General features: G+C 40.8%; 1 protein-coding gene and 1 gene segment (V, D, J or C); both read right to left on the bottom strand.

The window, feature by feature from the left end:
* LOC140517968 (immunoglobulin alpha-2 heavy chain-like) overlaps positions 1-15,457 on the bottom strand; it is a gene marked incomplete at its 5' end in the record, with an annotated part of 937,512 nt that overhangs the window by 47,184 nt on the left and 874,871 nt on the right. The window lies entirely within an intron of this gene.
* Positions 10,910-15,457, bottom strand: part of LOC140529449 (immunoglobulin heavy constant epsilon-like) — a 321,603-nt gene continuing 317,055 nt past the window's right edge. The window contains 4 exon segments of the C gene segment in view: positions 10,910-11,393; positions 12,376-12,696; positions 13,079-13,408; positions 13,679-13,975. Coding sequence covers positions 11,059-11,393; positions 12,376-12,696; positions 13,079-13,408; positions 13,679-13,975 — 1,283 coding nt within the window.

Below are 15,457 nucleotides of genomic sequence, written 5' to 3'. Positions count from 1 at the left end.
CAGAACTGTGACCAGATCCAAGTATGGGCAATGTAACAGAGTTCTGCCAACAAAGGGACCCATGTTATCTCCTTTTGACCAGTTGTTTGACCCCTTCACCATATGTAGGCTGAATGGTCCTCAACCTGCCACTGCTACCACCGATTTAACCTACTTTTGGTTTGTTGGGGCATGACCTTTGTTGGTTTGTGCCCCAGTCTCCATCAATTGCAACAGACCTTTTTTGCCAACTTTCTAAGTTATCTTAGTCTGGAAAATTATTTCAGCCCCTCCTTTTGTGGGTTCTGCCTCTCTAGAATTTGTTTTGAGGCATCATTGAAATAGTGTTTGGAGGTAAAATTTGGGAGAGCTATGACAAGTCCCTGTCTTTTTCTCTACCATCTTGGTTCCTCCTCCTATATTGGGGAATAGTCTCTCAGGGAGGTCAACACATGAAATTTCTAATGCATGCATACCATGTAATCAAGAAAAATGTCAAAGGTATTATCATGGTCGATACAGTCACATTTATCAGTGATTTGGAATCTGGGAAGATAAAGAAAATATAGAGACTAAGAATCAGCTTGTTTCTTTCTTTTTCTTTTCTTTTTATGTAAGTTTAAAATAGGAGTCCCACTCAGGACCCAAGTGGAACTCATCAGTTGGGCAACACAGCTCTTTCTTTCTTTTTTGTTATTAATTAATTTTTAGTTTTCAACATTCACTTCCACAAGATTTTGAGTTCCAAATTTTCTCCCCATCTCTCCCCTCCACCTGCTGTAAAACATCATGCATTCTGATTACCCCTTTCCCTAATCTGTCCTCCCTTCTACCATACCCTTCCCTTCTCTTATGTCCTTTCCCTCTATTTTCTCATGGGGCAAGATAGATTTTTATACCCAATTGCCTGTATGTCATATTTCCTAGTTGTATGTAAAAACAATTTTTAACATTAATTTTAAAACCTTTGAGTTCCAACATCTCTCCCTTCCTCCCTCCCCTCCCATTTCCTCTGAGAAGGCAAGCAATTTCATATAGGTTATACATGTGTAGTCATGCAAAATACTTCCATAAGAGTCATGTTGTGAAAGACTACTATATTTCCCTCTTTCCCTCTAGCCCCCATTTGTTCTATTCTCCTTTGACCCTGTCCCTTCTCAGAAGCGTCTGCTTCTAATTACTCCCTCCTTCCATTTTCCCTCCCTTCTATCTTCACCCTATCCCCCTATTTATCCCCTTCCCCCCTATTTTCCTGTAGTAAGATAGATTTTCATATTACATTGAATGTGAATGTTATTCCATCCTTAAGGCAAATGTGATGAAAGTAGAGTTCGCTCTTTCTCTCTCACCTCCTCCCTCCTTCCCCTCCATTGAAAAAGCTTTTTCTTGCCTCTTTTATGTGAGAGATAACTTACCCCATTCTATTTTTCACTTTTTCCTTCTTGCAATATATTCCTCTCTCACTCCTTAATTTCATTTTTTAATATTATCCCTTCATATTCAACTCACCCTGTGATCTTTGTCTTTATGTATATAACCCTTCCAACTACCTTAATATTGAGAAAAGTTTCAAGAGTTACAAATATTATCTTTCCAAGTAGGAGTGTAAGCCATTCAATTTTCAGCAAGTTCCTTATGATTTCTCTTTTCTGTTTACCTTTTCATGCTTCTCCTGATTGTTGTGTTTGAGTCAAATTTTCTATTCAGCTCTGGTCTTTTCATCAAGAATGTTTTAAAATCTTGTACTTCCTTGAAATTTAATTGAAATTTCATTTATCCCCTGAAGGATTATACTCAGTTTTGCTAGGTAAGTGATTCTTGATTTTAATCGTAGCTCCTCTGACCTCATATTCCAAGCCCTTTGATCCCTTAATGTAGATGCTCCTAGTTCTTGTGTTATCCTGATTGTGTTTCCACAATATGCAATACAATACACAATTGCTGCTTGCAATATTTTGTCCTTGACTTGGGAGGTCTGGAATATGGCCACAATATTCCTAGGAGTTTTCTTTTTGGAATCTCCTTTAGGAACTGAACAGTGGATTCTTTCCACATCTATTTTACCCTCTACTTCTCGAATATCAGGACAGTTTTCCTTATAATTTCTTGAAAGATGATGTTGAGGCTTTTCTTTAATCATGGCTTTCAGGTAGTCCAGTAATTTTTAAATTGTCTTTCTTGGATCTTTTCAATAGGTCATTTGTTTTTCCAACAAGATATTTCACATTGTCTTCTATTTATTTCATTCTTTTGGGTTTGTTTTATAATTTATTGATTTTTCATAAAGTCATTAGTTTCTCTTTGTTCCATTCTAATTTTGAAGGAATTTTTTTTTCTGTGAGTTTTTGGACCTCCTTTTTCATCTGACCAATTCTGCTTTTTAAGGCATTCCTCTCATTAGCTTTTTGGTTCTCTTTTGCCATTTGGGTTAGTTTGTCTTTTGTGGTGTTATTTTCTTCAGCATTTTTTGGGTCCCCTTTAGCAAGTATTTTACTTATTTTTCATGATTTTCTTGCATCACTCTTATTTGTCTTTCCATGTTTTTGCTCTACTTCTCTAACTGAATTTTCAAAATCCTTTTTGAGCTCTTCCATGGCCTGAGACCAATTCGTATTTTTCATGGAGGCTTTGGATATAAGAGCTTTGACTTTGTTTTCTCCTTTTTGTATATTTTGATCCTCTTTGTCACCAAAGTCAGATCTTGTCTCATTCTTTTCCCCATTTTTGCACATATCTAAACCCATTTCCTCGACTTTTGAGCTCTTTGTCAATGTAGTTCTCTGCTTTTAGTAGGGGTGAGGGTGTCCTGTCAATTGCTCAATTCTCCCATAATCTGTGGGCCTAGAGCTCCAGAACCAGCTACTACCATTGCTCCTGCTGCTGCAGCTGCCATGGAGTCCTCTACCTACTCCGCCACCCTGGGATTGGGACTACATCACTCTACTCTCTCACAGTTGTCTGACAGTTTTTTCCCCACTGACCTTATTTTTTTTGTCACCACTGCTTTAGGGTCATGAAATCTAGAATTTGCTACAGGTTCCAGTGATTCAGTCCCCTGACATGTGCTCAGGTCCCATCTGTGCTGGTGTGACCCATGTTGGATTGATTGTCCTTTGCTCCCAGCTCGGCACAATAGATGCTTCTCAGTGACCTTCCAGGCTGTCTTGGGCTGGAGATTGGCTTCACTCCCTCATTCTGTGGGTTCTGCAGCTACAGAATTTGTTCAGAGTCATTTTCTTCACAGGTATTTGGCTGAGTTTGGAGGGAGATCTTTAGCAAGTCTATGTTTTTACTCTGCCATCTTGGCACACCTTGTTTCATGATAAGCTATTGATTAAGTGATAACTACTACCTAGTTATAAATTCATGTCAGAACATCTTAGAGAGGAACAAGTGATGATATCATGGTCTAATTGGGTGTCTGAAAATCTTGTCAGGAAAAAAAAATAATTTTTTAGAAAATTTGGTGTCCAGAAATCATGAGTGCTTGGAAATCCTCCATTCTCCCCTCCAATCCATGGTATCCATTTGACTCCCTTCTTGGTTTTAAGCCTATATCCTTTGCTTTCTGGAGTAACAAATTACAGACTCTCTACTCCTTAATCATTCTCCTGCTAAATTGTATGTGATTTTAATGTACCAGCTCTCTGAAGACCCCTTAAGATTCACTTGTCAAGTGCTAGGAGAAACATTCTCCTCAGGCTTCATGGCATTTGTCTACCACATGAGTCATTATGCCTTTTTATGGGTACTTTGCTTGAAACACTGAGCCAAGAAGCAACTAGAGGAAACAAAATGAGTGGACTCATATACCCTACCCTGAGAACTGTGCTATGGGAAATAGATGATGAGATACTATGTGGAAAGTTTTTTCTTATTTAGTTTGTATTTTTATTTTAAATACATTTTGACTTTTTTTTTTGTTTTAGTACCGCTGTAGTCCCACAAATTACTTTTAACTTTCTTTAGTTCAGAGCAAGAAATAATATTGAGAAATGGAACAGTAGCTGAATAAGTGTTGCCCGTAAACTGGTATTTAAGAAGTTGAATGATGCATTAGGGTATTACATTTTGTATCTCCTTCACCTTTCATTTTCCCTTTAATACCTTGGGATCTCACTTTTGCCTGACCCTCCATCATTTCTTTGAAGTTGCTGTCTTAAAATAATAATAATAGTTTCAATAATAGTGGTCTTCTCCCCTCATTCTCTTGGATCCATAATGACACTGATGAATTCTTCCTCCTATATATTTTGTGCATTACAGAGACATTATGCTCTTTCTGTTCTCTTTCTTCTTCTCCAAAATCTTTCTGTGTATATTTTATTAGCTATTTATTTTTTCCCTCAACCTAACTGTAGTTTTCCTCAGGACTCTAGCCCTATCATTTTTCTCTCTCTTTTGGGACTCTCATTTATGACTATATTTTAAAGGATCATTTTAATGCAAATGACTCAAATCTATAGCTTCAGAAATTAAGGTCCAAATCTTAAACTGCGTATAAAATGCCTTCAACTGGAATTGTTTCTAACTCAACAAGTTCAAAATTGAGTTTATTACTTTTCCCTTATTTCATTTGCTGTTAGTGTCATCACCATTCACCATATCTCCCATGTTTGAAAATTTGATGTGATCTTTGACTCTTCCATCTTTCATATCCTGTGGATTCAACCTTAGTCGACTCAGTTTCATGGAACCAAAGATAGTAATTTTCCCATAAGAAGTTGTAAGAATCCTAAGCCCCGTGACCTTTCTGGTTCAAGTGCCAGAGCCAGTGCATGTCAGTGGGAATAATTGTACAGAAGCCAATCATTCCATTGAAAATTCCAGAATCAAAACACTATTAGATTCTTCCCACAGCAATAAACACATAATTGATGATGCTATAAAGTAATTTTTATTAAAATACAAAGGGAAAACAATATCAGACCTGAAAGAAGAAAAGTTCCAAAGTGCAGGATTCTGATCTGGCTGAAATGAAATGGACTATTTCTGCTTCCAGTTCTGTTGGTCCCTACCTCTAACTGAACCCAGCTTTACTCAAATGTTCCTACCTTTTATTTTATAGCATAGATTGAGATTTGCTCTGAGCTTTGGATCCTGTGAAGAAAGGGATTTTTTTCTTTTGCTAAAAGATTGCTTTGTCCAGAAACAGTTGGGTAAGTAGATCCTTTGAAAGTCATCTCTCAGAGTGATGGGAACAGTTGTTTTTCTTGTCCTAACAAAAGGGTTCAGGGGTCATTCCCTCATAGAGGAAGCTGTGTTGGGGGGAGAGTAGAAGTGGAATGGTACGCTGTTGTGCTGTGTGTGTGTGTGTGTGTGTGTGTGTGTGTGTGTGTGTATGAACCCACAACAAATGAGTCTGAGAAGCAAGGAGCAGATAAAACTGGTTGTGGAGGTGCTGCAATTGGATAACTATGGCTTTGGTTACAGGAACTTATATTTGCAGACAAAGACATCAGAACCAAGAGAAGGATCAGGGCAGGGCTTTGAGCTTTGAGCTCTAAGCTGGTCACTCCATCTCTGGTTTCTAGGTTTCCAGTCTCTGGTCTCTGGTTTCTAGGCTAGTCTTTATGCTATGACATAAATCTGATCTGGATTCTAGGCTATGGACTGGGTTCTAAGAGTTGAGGTCTGGAATGGCTCTGTTCCTGTATTTATTTAATGAGATTATCAATGTAGAAGGGACTTTGGAGGTCATCTAGTCTTACTTTCTCCAAGGTCCAGAGAGGCTAAGCATTTTGCCTAAGGTGATACCAATTGAAGTATCATAGGCAATATTTGAACTTGGATCCTCTGATCCAAGGGCTCTTTCCCATGTACCACACAACCATCTGAACTCTGATTTTTGGACTCTTCTCTGTGCCATTCTGGACTATTGATTGAGCTGGCCTAAGGAATCTGGTTTGAATTGTATTGTTATCTAGTTGGTAGCTTCAGGGTCTCTTTCAGTCTGAGGACTCCTGGTCCTCATGGGTTGGAGTGCCCTGAAGTGACCCACTTTTCCCCTAGTCTCCTTCTATTACACCTCTTCATTTAAGATTGCATAGTTCCTACTGTGGCCTGAGGAGGCCATTCCTGATGAAATGAGAGAATGGGACAGAGGGAGATGACCAAGAATTCTGGCATGGGGGCGTTGGGGTGGGAAGATCCATGAAGGCCATAGATCAGTTGAATATCCCTAGCCCTAGGGTCTGGGATAGGGGCCTCCCTGACTCTGCCACTAATTTACTATGTGGCTTAGAGCAAGTCATTTTCTCTTTCTAGGCTTCCATTTTTTCCTTTGAAAGGGGAGTGGTTTTTGTATCTGGGATTTCTGCTAGCTCTAGGACTTTGACCCAGATAGACCAAATTCTATGAGCCCCCCCTGGACTTGTGCCTCCTGACTCTTGCTTAGGCACACCTCCTCTTGGAACTAAGGCAGGAGGAACCCTCAAAGACTACATTAAGGGACCTCATTTCTTGTCCTTAGCCTAGGTCTAAGGACAGTGTTTGCTTTAGCAATTATGGAAACTTTATAACCTAAGGTATAGGGGAAAGAAGTCTTGAACTCAGTGACCCAATTATGTTAGGTGTGTGTCCAGTTGGGAAAAGATCTTCGTGCTGCTAGGTACACTTGCCCCCTATGGAGTTCTGGGGCAGGGTCTCGCCTAGTCTGAAGTCTAGGTGGCTTGCTGGATCATGTTTTTGTAGTCATGAAAGGTCCCAGGCTTCAGCTGCAGGACTGCAGAAAAAATCCACTTCACCTAAGGTGGGATGGGGAGTTAGGAGGAGAGAAGGGGAGACAGGAGATCAATGAAAATTATGACAAGTTCAGGAAGTAATGGTAAGTTTAGGTGCTGTCTTCCCTCTCAGCCTAGCAACTCCCTGGAGAGAGGTTTTCTGTCTCCTTTTTCATCTATGTTCCCTTCCTCCCCCCAGTTTTCATCTTGGAACTTTTCTGGAGGCACCCTTCTTGAAACATTCCTGGGAGGGGGAGGGTAGGGGAAGGATGAGATGAGAAGAATGACTAGTGACAATGATCACCGTGTAAGAAGCCCCATTTAATTCCTTCTGTGTTCTCTGACCTTGAAAAGGGTAACGGTGGCACTGTAGCAAACGCTGAGAAGGAAGAGTACGATGAAGACATAGATGGTTGTCCAAAGCCCATCTAGTTCCTCATTTTCTACTTCTGTGCATATGTCCTCTTGATCCATATCTGTAGAGGAAAGAGATTCACCAATTCATCTTCCCTTTTTCTTCTCTTTTCTCTCCTTTTTATCTCATTTACCATTCTCTTCTCTGAGTAAAGATACTACCTGAACCCAGTTAGCAGCCTTTTCTCCTATCCTTAGGGTGTTAGTTCATCTGTCAAGATGTGCTTAGAAATTCTGTGTGTCTAGACCCACATAAACTTTAGTTTTTGGGAGATGAGAGAAATCATAGGCACTGGCCTGGGGAGGTCGCAGTTGGGACTAGCAGGCCTGTGTTGGAGTCAGGTGCAAATGCTACCAATTAGTGCTTGATTTGTTGTTTTGTTAGATGTCTAGACTTTAGAAAGTTATGGGAAAATACTAATAATGCTTTAAACTTAAAAGTGTGACATGCATAAAAGTCACTTGATAAACTTTATCAGTATACTCTTACTTGCACATATTTGCCTCTAATACAGTCTGGCCTATCTTATTATCATATATTCTCCAATCTAGGAGCTGGAGGAGAGTGTGACTCCAGGGACAGAGGCTGGGGCAAGTCTGATAACATTCAGTGAGGTACAGCGGGACATAATCAGTAAATATGAACACACATATACAACGGATAGACAACAAAAACAGGAGTATATGTTTAGTTCTCTATGAGTGTAAACTAAGTGACAGAGTAATAAGGAGAGATCCTTGTCCACTGAATAAATGGTTGGAAGGGCAGAGGGGAAAGTGGAAGGGGAAATTCTGGTATTAACTCCATTGTGTGATCTTTGACAAATTACTTTCCTTATCTGACCCTCAATTCTTTCAAGTATACAATGAGGCAGTCGAACTGTATCAGACCTTCCAGGCCTAAGGAACCATTCAGTTCCAAGGACCTATGATCCAGAGTTTCCTGAAATGTGGACGTCAGATGTCGAAGGTCTATAGAATAAAGGGTTTATGAATGTGAGCTGATAATCATCATTTTCACTTTTATTTGGTTGCAACAAAAGAGGGATTGTGAAAAAAACTATTGTCAAATGGGTGAGGGTGTCAGTGACTTTTTTGGTAGAGAAAAGGTATCTTCATATTGAAAAAATTGGAAGCATCTGCCCTACAAGTATGCTTATCAATTTGTAAATATAACCATCCTTGGTCTTTGTGTTCCATGTTCCCAGGGCCCTACCGTCAGGAAGCTTACATTCAGGGGTGGGAGAAATGACAAAGAAGAATCAGAATTGACTAGAACAATGTCTTAGGTCTTAACTTTTGAATTCTAAACTCCCAATTTTTTCAAGTTATTATTATTATAGGGGTTTCAGTTCCCTCATCATTTTGGTTGCCCTCCTTCTATGCTTTCTTTTTCCAGTCTTCTACATATGCTGATTCCTTCTTTCTTTTCCCTTTGGTATTCCTCCAAGACTGGGTGTATGTTTGTGGGGGTGGAGGAGACAGGAAATGAAGCATCTACAGTGTCTTTGGTCATTCTATTTTTCCCTATCTGGAATGACTTCCCTTTTCCAACATCCCTAAACTATGTCAGGTGGCAGGAATGGTGTAGTAGTGTTATGTACATGGTGGGTGCTTGGTATATATTTGCTAAATTAACATTTAAGCAAAAACTTTCCATGACTAAAATGACTTTAGTGAAGGTTGATTTCTTCTTTCCCTGACTTCCTATAGGAATTAGAGTTGGAAGCATACCTACTGTTTTGTGGTGTTTACTAATTATTTTGTGTGTGATTCCATCTTGTTTCTCCTAATTTGGATGGTAATCTTCCAGAGGGAAGGGACTAGGTGTGTCTCTGTCTTTCTCAGACTGTAAACTCTTCAGGTCAGTGTCCAGGTATGTTTCTTCCCTATTTTTCCCACAGCAGAGGCTGTCCAGGACTGAAAATAACTAAATCTATTTTTTCTCTCTCAGGGTTTCTGGGCCAGTGAATAGAGTATAAGGCTCAGTCTCAGTCTATGAATCAGGGGTTCCTTTTCTTCTACTGCCTGCTGTGGGAAGGTAACATAATATTCCTTCTCACAGTTGGAAGGTGGTTCATTGTATTAAGCAAAGGAGCTTTGTATGTAGAATGAGGATGTTCTTACCATAAGAGTTTCAAAATGCTTTAGGCAGTGGTGTGGGACAAATTTCAGAATGGAATTCACTATGGTTATCTAGAAACTATATTTCCAATTGATCTGTCTCAATTCTGAGTGTTTTTCTAGGCCCTGGCATCAGCCTTACTGGAAAGGGGTCAGAGAGATAGGATGGGATCATGCCTATTGCTCTTATGAATGAAAATGGGACTGTAGAGGAGACAGAGAGGATGGGAACATGTATGTTAGTGGGAGTAGTACCGTATGGATGAATACCTGTGTACATGAATTATTTGAGGATAAAAAACATCTGACTCTGAGAGGGATTGGAAATGTGCATAATTATTTATATATGTTTCATAATGTATGCTATTTTATTTGTATGAAGATAGGTACGTATATTAATAGTGAAATACTTGTATGTGCAAATATAATTGCACAGATGTGTATGATTGTATGCAGATGATTGATAGGACTGTGTCTACAATACTGTGATTATGTGAGCATGTGATTTGTATATGCTATTACTAGCATGTTTCATTTGTATGAATGCATTAATATCTCTGTTGTATGTGTTGGTATTTTGAGTTGTTTTCCTATGGGCATCAGAAGCCCATAATCTCTTTAGAGATATTCTATTTGAGGGCACAGGAGAAGAGTTTATGTATCTCATGCAAGTTAGTGTGATAAGGGACATTGTTTTACATGCAAATTTGTGTGTTTATGTGTGTTTATGTGAACAAGACACTAATAAAAAGTTTTTATTAATAACAGTAAAAATAGCTAGCATTTAAGGTTTCTAAAGGGTTCTTATAAATATGATCTCATTTTCTCCTCATAGCAATCCTGGGTTTTGTGAAAACCTGTCTTCTCAGCTCACCCAGTTAGCACATCCAGCTAGCTTAGAAGACATGTAGCTTCAAAGCTGTATGAGTCACAACTTCCTTGAACCTGTTTGCCAAATGGGGATAATAATGTTTGTACTACCTACCTCACTGAGTTGTTCATGACTTAGCAAACCTTAAAATATAAGTTTTTTATGTGTGAATATAAGTTGTTTATGTGTGAGTATAGAATACATCTGTATCCATGTGTGAATATGAGTGGATGTCTGTGTGTAACTGTGTGAATAGTAATGTGTGTTTATATGATATACTATAGTCATATCTTTTCTCTTAGTAATACAAGCCCTGTCTCAATGTCTCTTGAAGGTTAAGGGACTTGTCAGCCATATCTACTTTCTAGGCCTCAACTTGCTTCTACTAATGGAGTCAACTTCCCCTATTTTCTACCACAAATTTTCTGGGTACATCAATCCTGAGAGGGAGTGATCAGTGGGTTGATTAAGACCTCAGGCAATCTTAGACTCTCTTTGCCCTCACTGAACCCTCAGTGTCTCTGACATAAGAATGTCAGAGCAACAGAATCCTAGGATCTTAGAATCCTGAAAGCTCAGGTTCTGGAAGCATAGAAGCACTTTAGAGATCTCTCTAGTTCAACCATTCTTCCAATGCAGTTATGACCTCTATAACTTCCTGGATGGACTGTTCACAAAATCAGCTAAATCAGGCCCAGCTCCTGAGAACTCTCCACAATCCCTTCTCACCTGACATCAGAGAAATTCAGTGTTCCCATTACCCTTCTTTCTACCCCCCAAGAACAGGTCAGTACTTGGCTGTGATGTAGACATGGACATGTACATTTATTGGGTAAACTGCTGGAGTATTTAATCACCAGAAAGATGTATTCTTTAGGGGCCGAGAATGACTCTACATGAGGAGATGGGGAAGGAGGTGAGGAGGGATAAAGGTCTGGGTCAGGGTAGTCAATTACCAGCTGAATAATGCAGACTTTTCTCGATGGTGTGGGTGAGAGGTATGGCTTCATGTACCACACGGCAGGTGAAGGTATGACCTTCTTCCCAATTAGACTTGTTGACAATCATTCTGCTATAGAGGAAGAAGGAAGGGTCAGATCCATGGTCTTTATGGGGCCGGGTGGTAGTATGGTGTCCAGTGTGGTCTTCCTTGTTATCATGCAGCCATTGGACAAAGATGTCAGAAGGGAAGAATCCCCGAACAAAGCAGGTGAGGGAGACAGTGTTTCCCTTTTCCTCTGCATGTGGAGGAAATACGTATACCTGAGGGGCTATGCGTTTGCCTGTGAGGGATGAGAAGAGATCATGTACATGAAGATCTATGAGTCTTTTTGAAATCATTCCACCTAGCCCTTTGATCCTCCCCCTCCTCCCCAAATTCCCAGAGAATAATTGGGAAAGAGAGACCTTCATTCCAATCATTGACCCCCCAAAGTTTTCACATACTTCGCTATGTTGTATCTTCTACTACTTTCTCTTACCCATGGTTGTTTGTGGGAGAGGAAGGGAACTTGAATGGGTACAATATGACCAGAGACTCTTGTCATTTCTATGAAAACTTACTTATACATGAAATTTTCTCCATTACACAGTCACCATGTTGTTACAGGTCCTCCTTACCTCACACCTTAACTACTTTAAGAACTTTCTGATTGGTCTCCCTACTCCTGTTCATTCTACCCTATTCTTCCAAAGTGATCATTTCTGAAGCACAGGTCTGACCGTGTCACCACCTCACCACCCAATTTCCTTCAATAAAATTCAGTGGCTCCCTATTACCTCTAGTCAAATATAAAACCCTCTGTTTATCTTTTAAAGCCCTTCACAATTTGATCCTTTCATATCTTTCCAGTATTCTTATACTTTACTCTCCTTCCATGTATTCTACAATCCAAATACAGTTGCCTTTTTGTTGTTCCTCATACACAGTACTCAGCATCTCCCAACTTAATACCTTTTCATTGACTGTGCCTTGTTTCTGGAATGCTCTGCCTTCTGACCTCTACTTCCTGGTTTCCCTGACTTCTTTCAAGATAGCTCAAATCTCATTTTTTTTTTTTGTAGGAAGTCTTTCCTGGACCCTTCTGCTACTAATGTCTTCCACTTACACTGTTTGCACATTATCTTTCTTAATAGAATGTTAGTTTCTTGAGGGCAGAGATCATGTTTTTGCTTTTCTTTGTATCCCTAGTGCTCAGGCCCATGCCTAGTACACAGCAGGGCTAATAAAGTACTTGCTGCTGTTGCTGATTGCCCCTTCCTTACCTGGAGCCTTGGCGATGGTGCTGATGAGGGGGAAGGGCAGATCAGGGTGTTCCAAATGGCAAGTATAGGTGTCACCCTCTACCCAGTCATTTGTCTGGACAGGCAAGGTTGAAGTTACTGTGACAGTGCCATTGTACTGTTTTTTCACCACTGGTGAGCTTGGACTGATGGGACCTCCACTTTCTCGGGTCCAAGAAACCTTTGCGTCTTCTCCACTGGCCAGATCCACTATCAGGCATGTGAGCACAGGTGCTTTGCTGATATAAAGGTCATAGACACTAGGTGGACTGAGGAATATACTGATGCCCCGTGGATCAGTGTCTGTAAGGAGTGGATTGAATGATTAGTGAATGGACTATTTTCTTCCACCCTGCTTTCCCTAGCAAGCTCTCCTGTGTGTTTGTATTCCTATGCTTATATCCAGTCAGGGTAGGTAAGATTATAGACCTCCCTCTGGATTGGGCCTATTCTCTAAACCAACTTCTAAGTGCTTCATGGTCCCTATCCTTGGCCTTCTGAAGCCTCCCAAACCTATAAACCCAAATTATGCCTACTATGTGTGTCTGTATGTCTATATGTGTGATTGTGTGTTTATGTTTTTGTCTAAATGACTAAAACTATATGCCTCTGTGTGGAACTGAGTTGCCTGTGACCATAATTCTCTATGTGGTTTGGCAACTGGCTGATAATACATGGCTATTACCTGAACACCTTTGGGCACTGCCTTCATAGGAGCTGCCATTGTGTTTGACGTGACAGGTGTAAGTTTTAGATGACATCCATTGGCCCTGTGTGATGTTGAGTTCACTTTGTAGAGAAAAAGTATTGCCCCCTTCCCTCTTGGGCCTGGTTGTATAGGGGAAGAGGTTCTCAGCTTCTTGTCCATCCACTAGCCAAGTTACTTGGGCTTTGGCTGGGGAGAAGCCAGAGACAAGGCACAGCAGCTGGATGGTGGAATGAGCATCTCCTCGTGGGTCACAGGATGAGTGGAAGAGCTTGATCATGGGTGGGATGATTGTCCCAGGGGGACAGACTAAAAGTAAAAAACAAATCATCTGAGAGAGGCCCAAATTAAGACGATTTTGGGGGAAAACAGAATGGATGGGATACATAGGGGAGACCCACTTATCCTCCCTCTTCCATTCCATATTGGTATGAAAGTCTATTATTAAAAGACCCCAAAGAAAGAGACTATAATAGCTTTCATTTTTGCTTTTCAGAGGTTCACTTCATCACTATCAGGAAACTCGTTCTTATCTTTATCTAAAGTGTCTCCTATTATCACCCCTGGTCCCTTCCTCACCTTGGAGAGATACAGATTTTTTGATTTTGGTCTTAGTAGGTAAGTGGTCCACGCTGCAGGTGTATTCCTGGGAATTCGAGTCTGAGATGGTAAGTAGGCTGGTAGTGGTATAGAGTCCAGATGTAGAATCATGGGCAGCTGGAAAAGTGATTATTCCATCCAGGACTTCTGAGTTCCAGCTCATAGTCACTGGCTCAGGGAAATAGCCAGATACGAGGCAGCCCAGTACACTTTCACCTTCAGAGCTGGGATCACAGCAAGAAACCAAGGGGAAGACAGATGGAGCTGTGCTCTTGGCTGAGGGTAGAAGAGGAGTTCAGAGATGGTCATTGTAACAGTTACTTGACTGGTTACTGATGTCCCTTTCACCTCAAAGCCAAGTGTTATACTTGACTCTGACTTCTTACCTCTCCCACAGATGTCCTTAAATAATATTTTAGCCTATGGTGTCCACTTATTCCCCATCTTGCCTGGGTCTGTGCAGCCCTTACAGGAGTGTTGAGTATATTGGGGGTGGGAAAGGGGAGGACCAAAAGGAACTGAGCCTGCTCACTTTTCTACTCCCCAATACAGGTTGAAGTTAGATGAGGCTTAATCACCCTCTCCCCAATTTTCATACTAATACCCCTAGCCCCCATGTCCAAGCAACTTCTAAATCTTATGCCTCATGATTCCACAGTTCAGAATATAGGCAGTATGTTTGCAGGATTGTAATGAGGAGTAGAATGGGTTCTGACTTCTCCTTCTCCCCTCTTCTTCCCAGTTCCTAGAACAAATCTTTTCTCTTTCCTTGATAGTGAAATCTTTGGGTTGCAAATCCATCAACTCAGGCCTTACCTCTGGGCTTGTTTCCTACCTCAAACATCATTCATCATTTCATCTAAGCCCCTCTTTCCACCCTCACCACACACTCATTTCCATTGGCCTTTTATTCTCCCCTCTCCCTTCTTCTCCACCTCTTGCCTTATAAACTAACTCCTGCCCTTCCCACATTTTAGCCTCATCCCTGCTTCACTGTATCTTTGTTGGTTAAGAACTCTCAGATGCCAGCCTTGAAAATAGTCAAATACAATTGTGATTCATAATTTAGCTAAGAAAGAACTTCTATCTCAGCTCAGTGACAATCCCCAGAAGAGACCATCACATGAGTAGATGAATACAACTTGGCACAGAAACATCGCACAGTACAGGCACCATAGAAATACCTGCTAGTTGAGTTTAGGAACATCTTCGAGCCCAAATCAAACCAGGAACTTAATTTGAGCTCAGGAATACTTTCCACCCCAGCCCAGCTTACCACAGGAATAGTTCACCAAACCAGCAGAAGAACACACTCTAGCTAAACCTGGCATATGGCCAGCTTGTAGACAATGCTAAGAATATCTCCTATTAAATCCCAGGAATCAGGGACACTCCCATCTCCCCCTCAGCTAAGCATAGGATGAACTCCCAGGCCAGCTCAGGTATATGGCCTATCCTACCTCAAGAACACCTGTAAGTATAAACCAGTAATAACTTCTTTTTCATTTCGTCATTGGAATATTCCAAACTGGTCCATTACAGAATAGGAGTAGCTCCTAGTCAAGCTTAGGACCATCCCTTAGCCTATTTCATTCCAGTCCAATCCAATCCAACCCAGCTGAGGGAGAGTTCCCCAGACCAGTACAGGAACAGTCCCCAACTCAGTTTAGGAGGAGCACCCAGTGCAGCCTAGGTAGCCTAGGAATGTGTTAGTACAACTCAGGACCGCTGCTAGCTGAACCCAACAAAGCCCAGAAT

This window comes from Notamacropus eugenii, chromosome 1, assembly GCF_028372415.1.
Source record: "Notamacropus eugenii isolate mMacEug1 chromosome 1, mMacEug1.pri_v2, whole genome shotgun sequence".
Taxonomy (NCBI): domain Eukaryota; kingdom Metazoa; phylum Chordata; class Mammalia; order Diprotodontia; family Macropodidae; genus Notamacropus; species Notamacropus eugenii.
The sequence above is the reverse complement of the archived record's forward strand: the minus strand, read 5'-3'. Positions and strand labels throughout refer to the sequence as shown.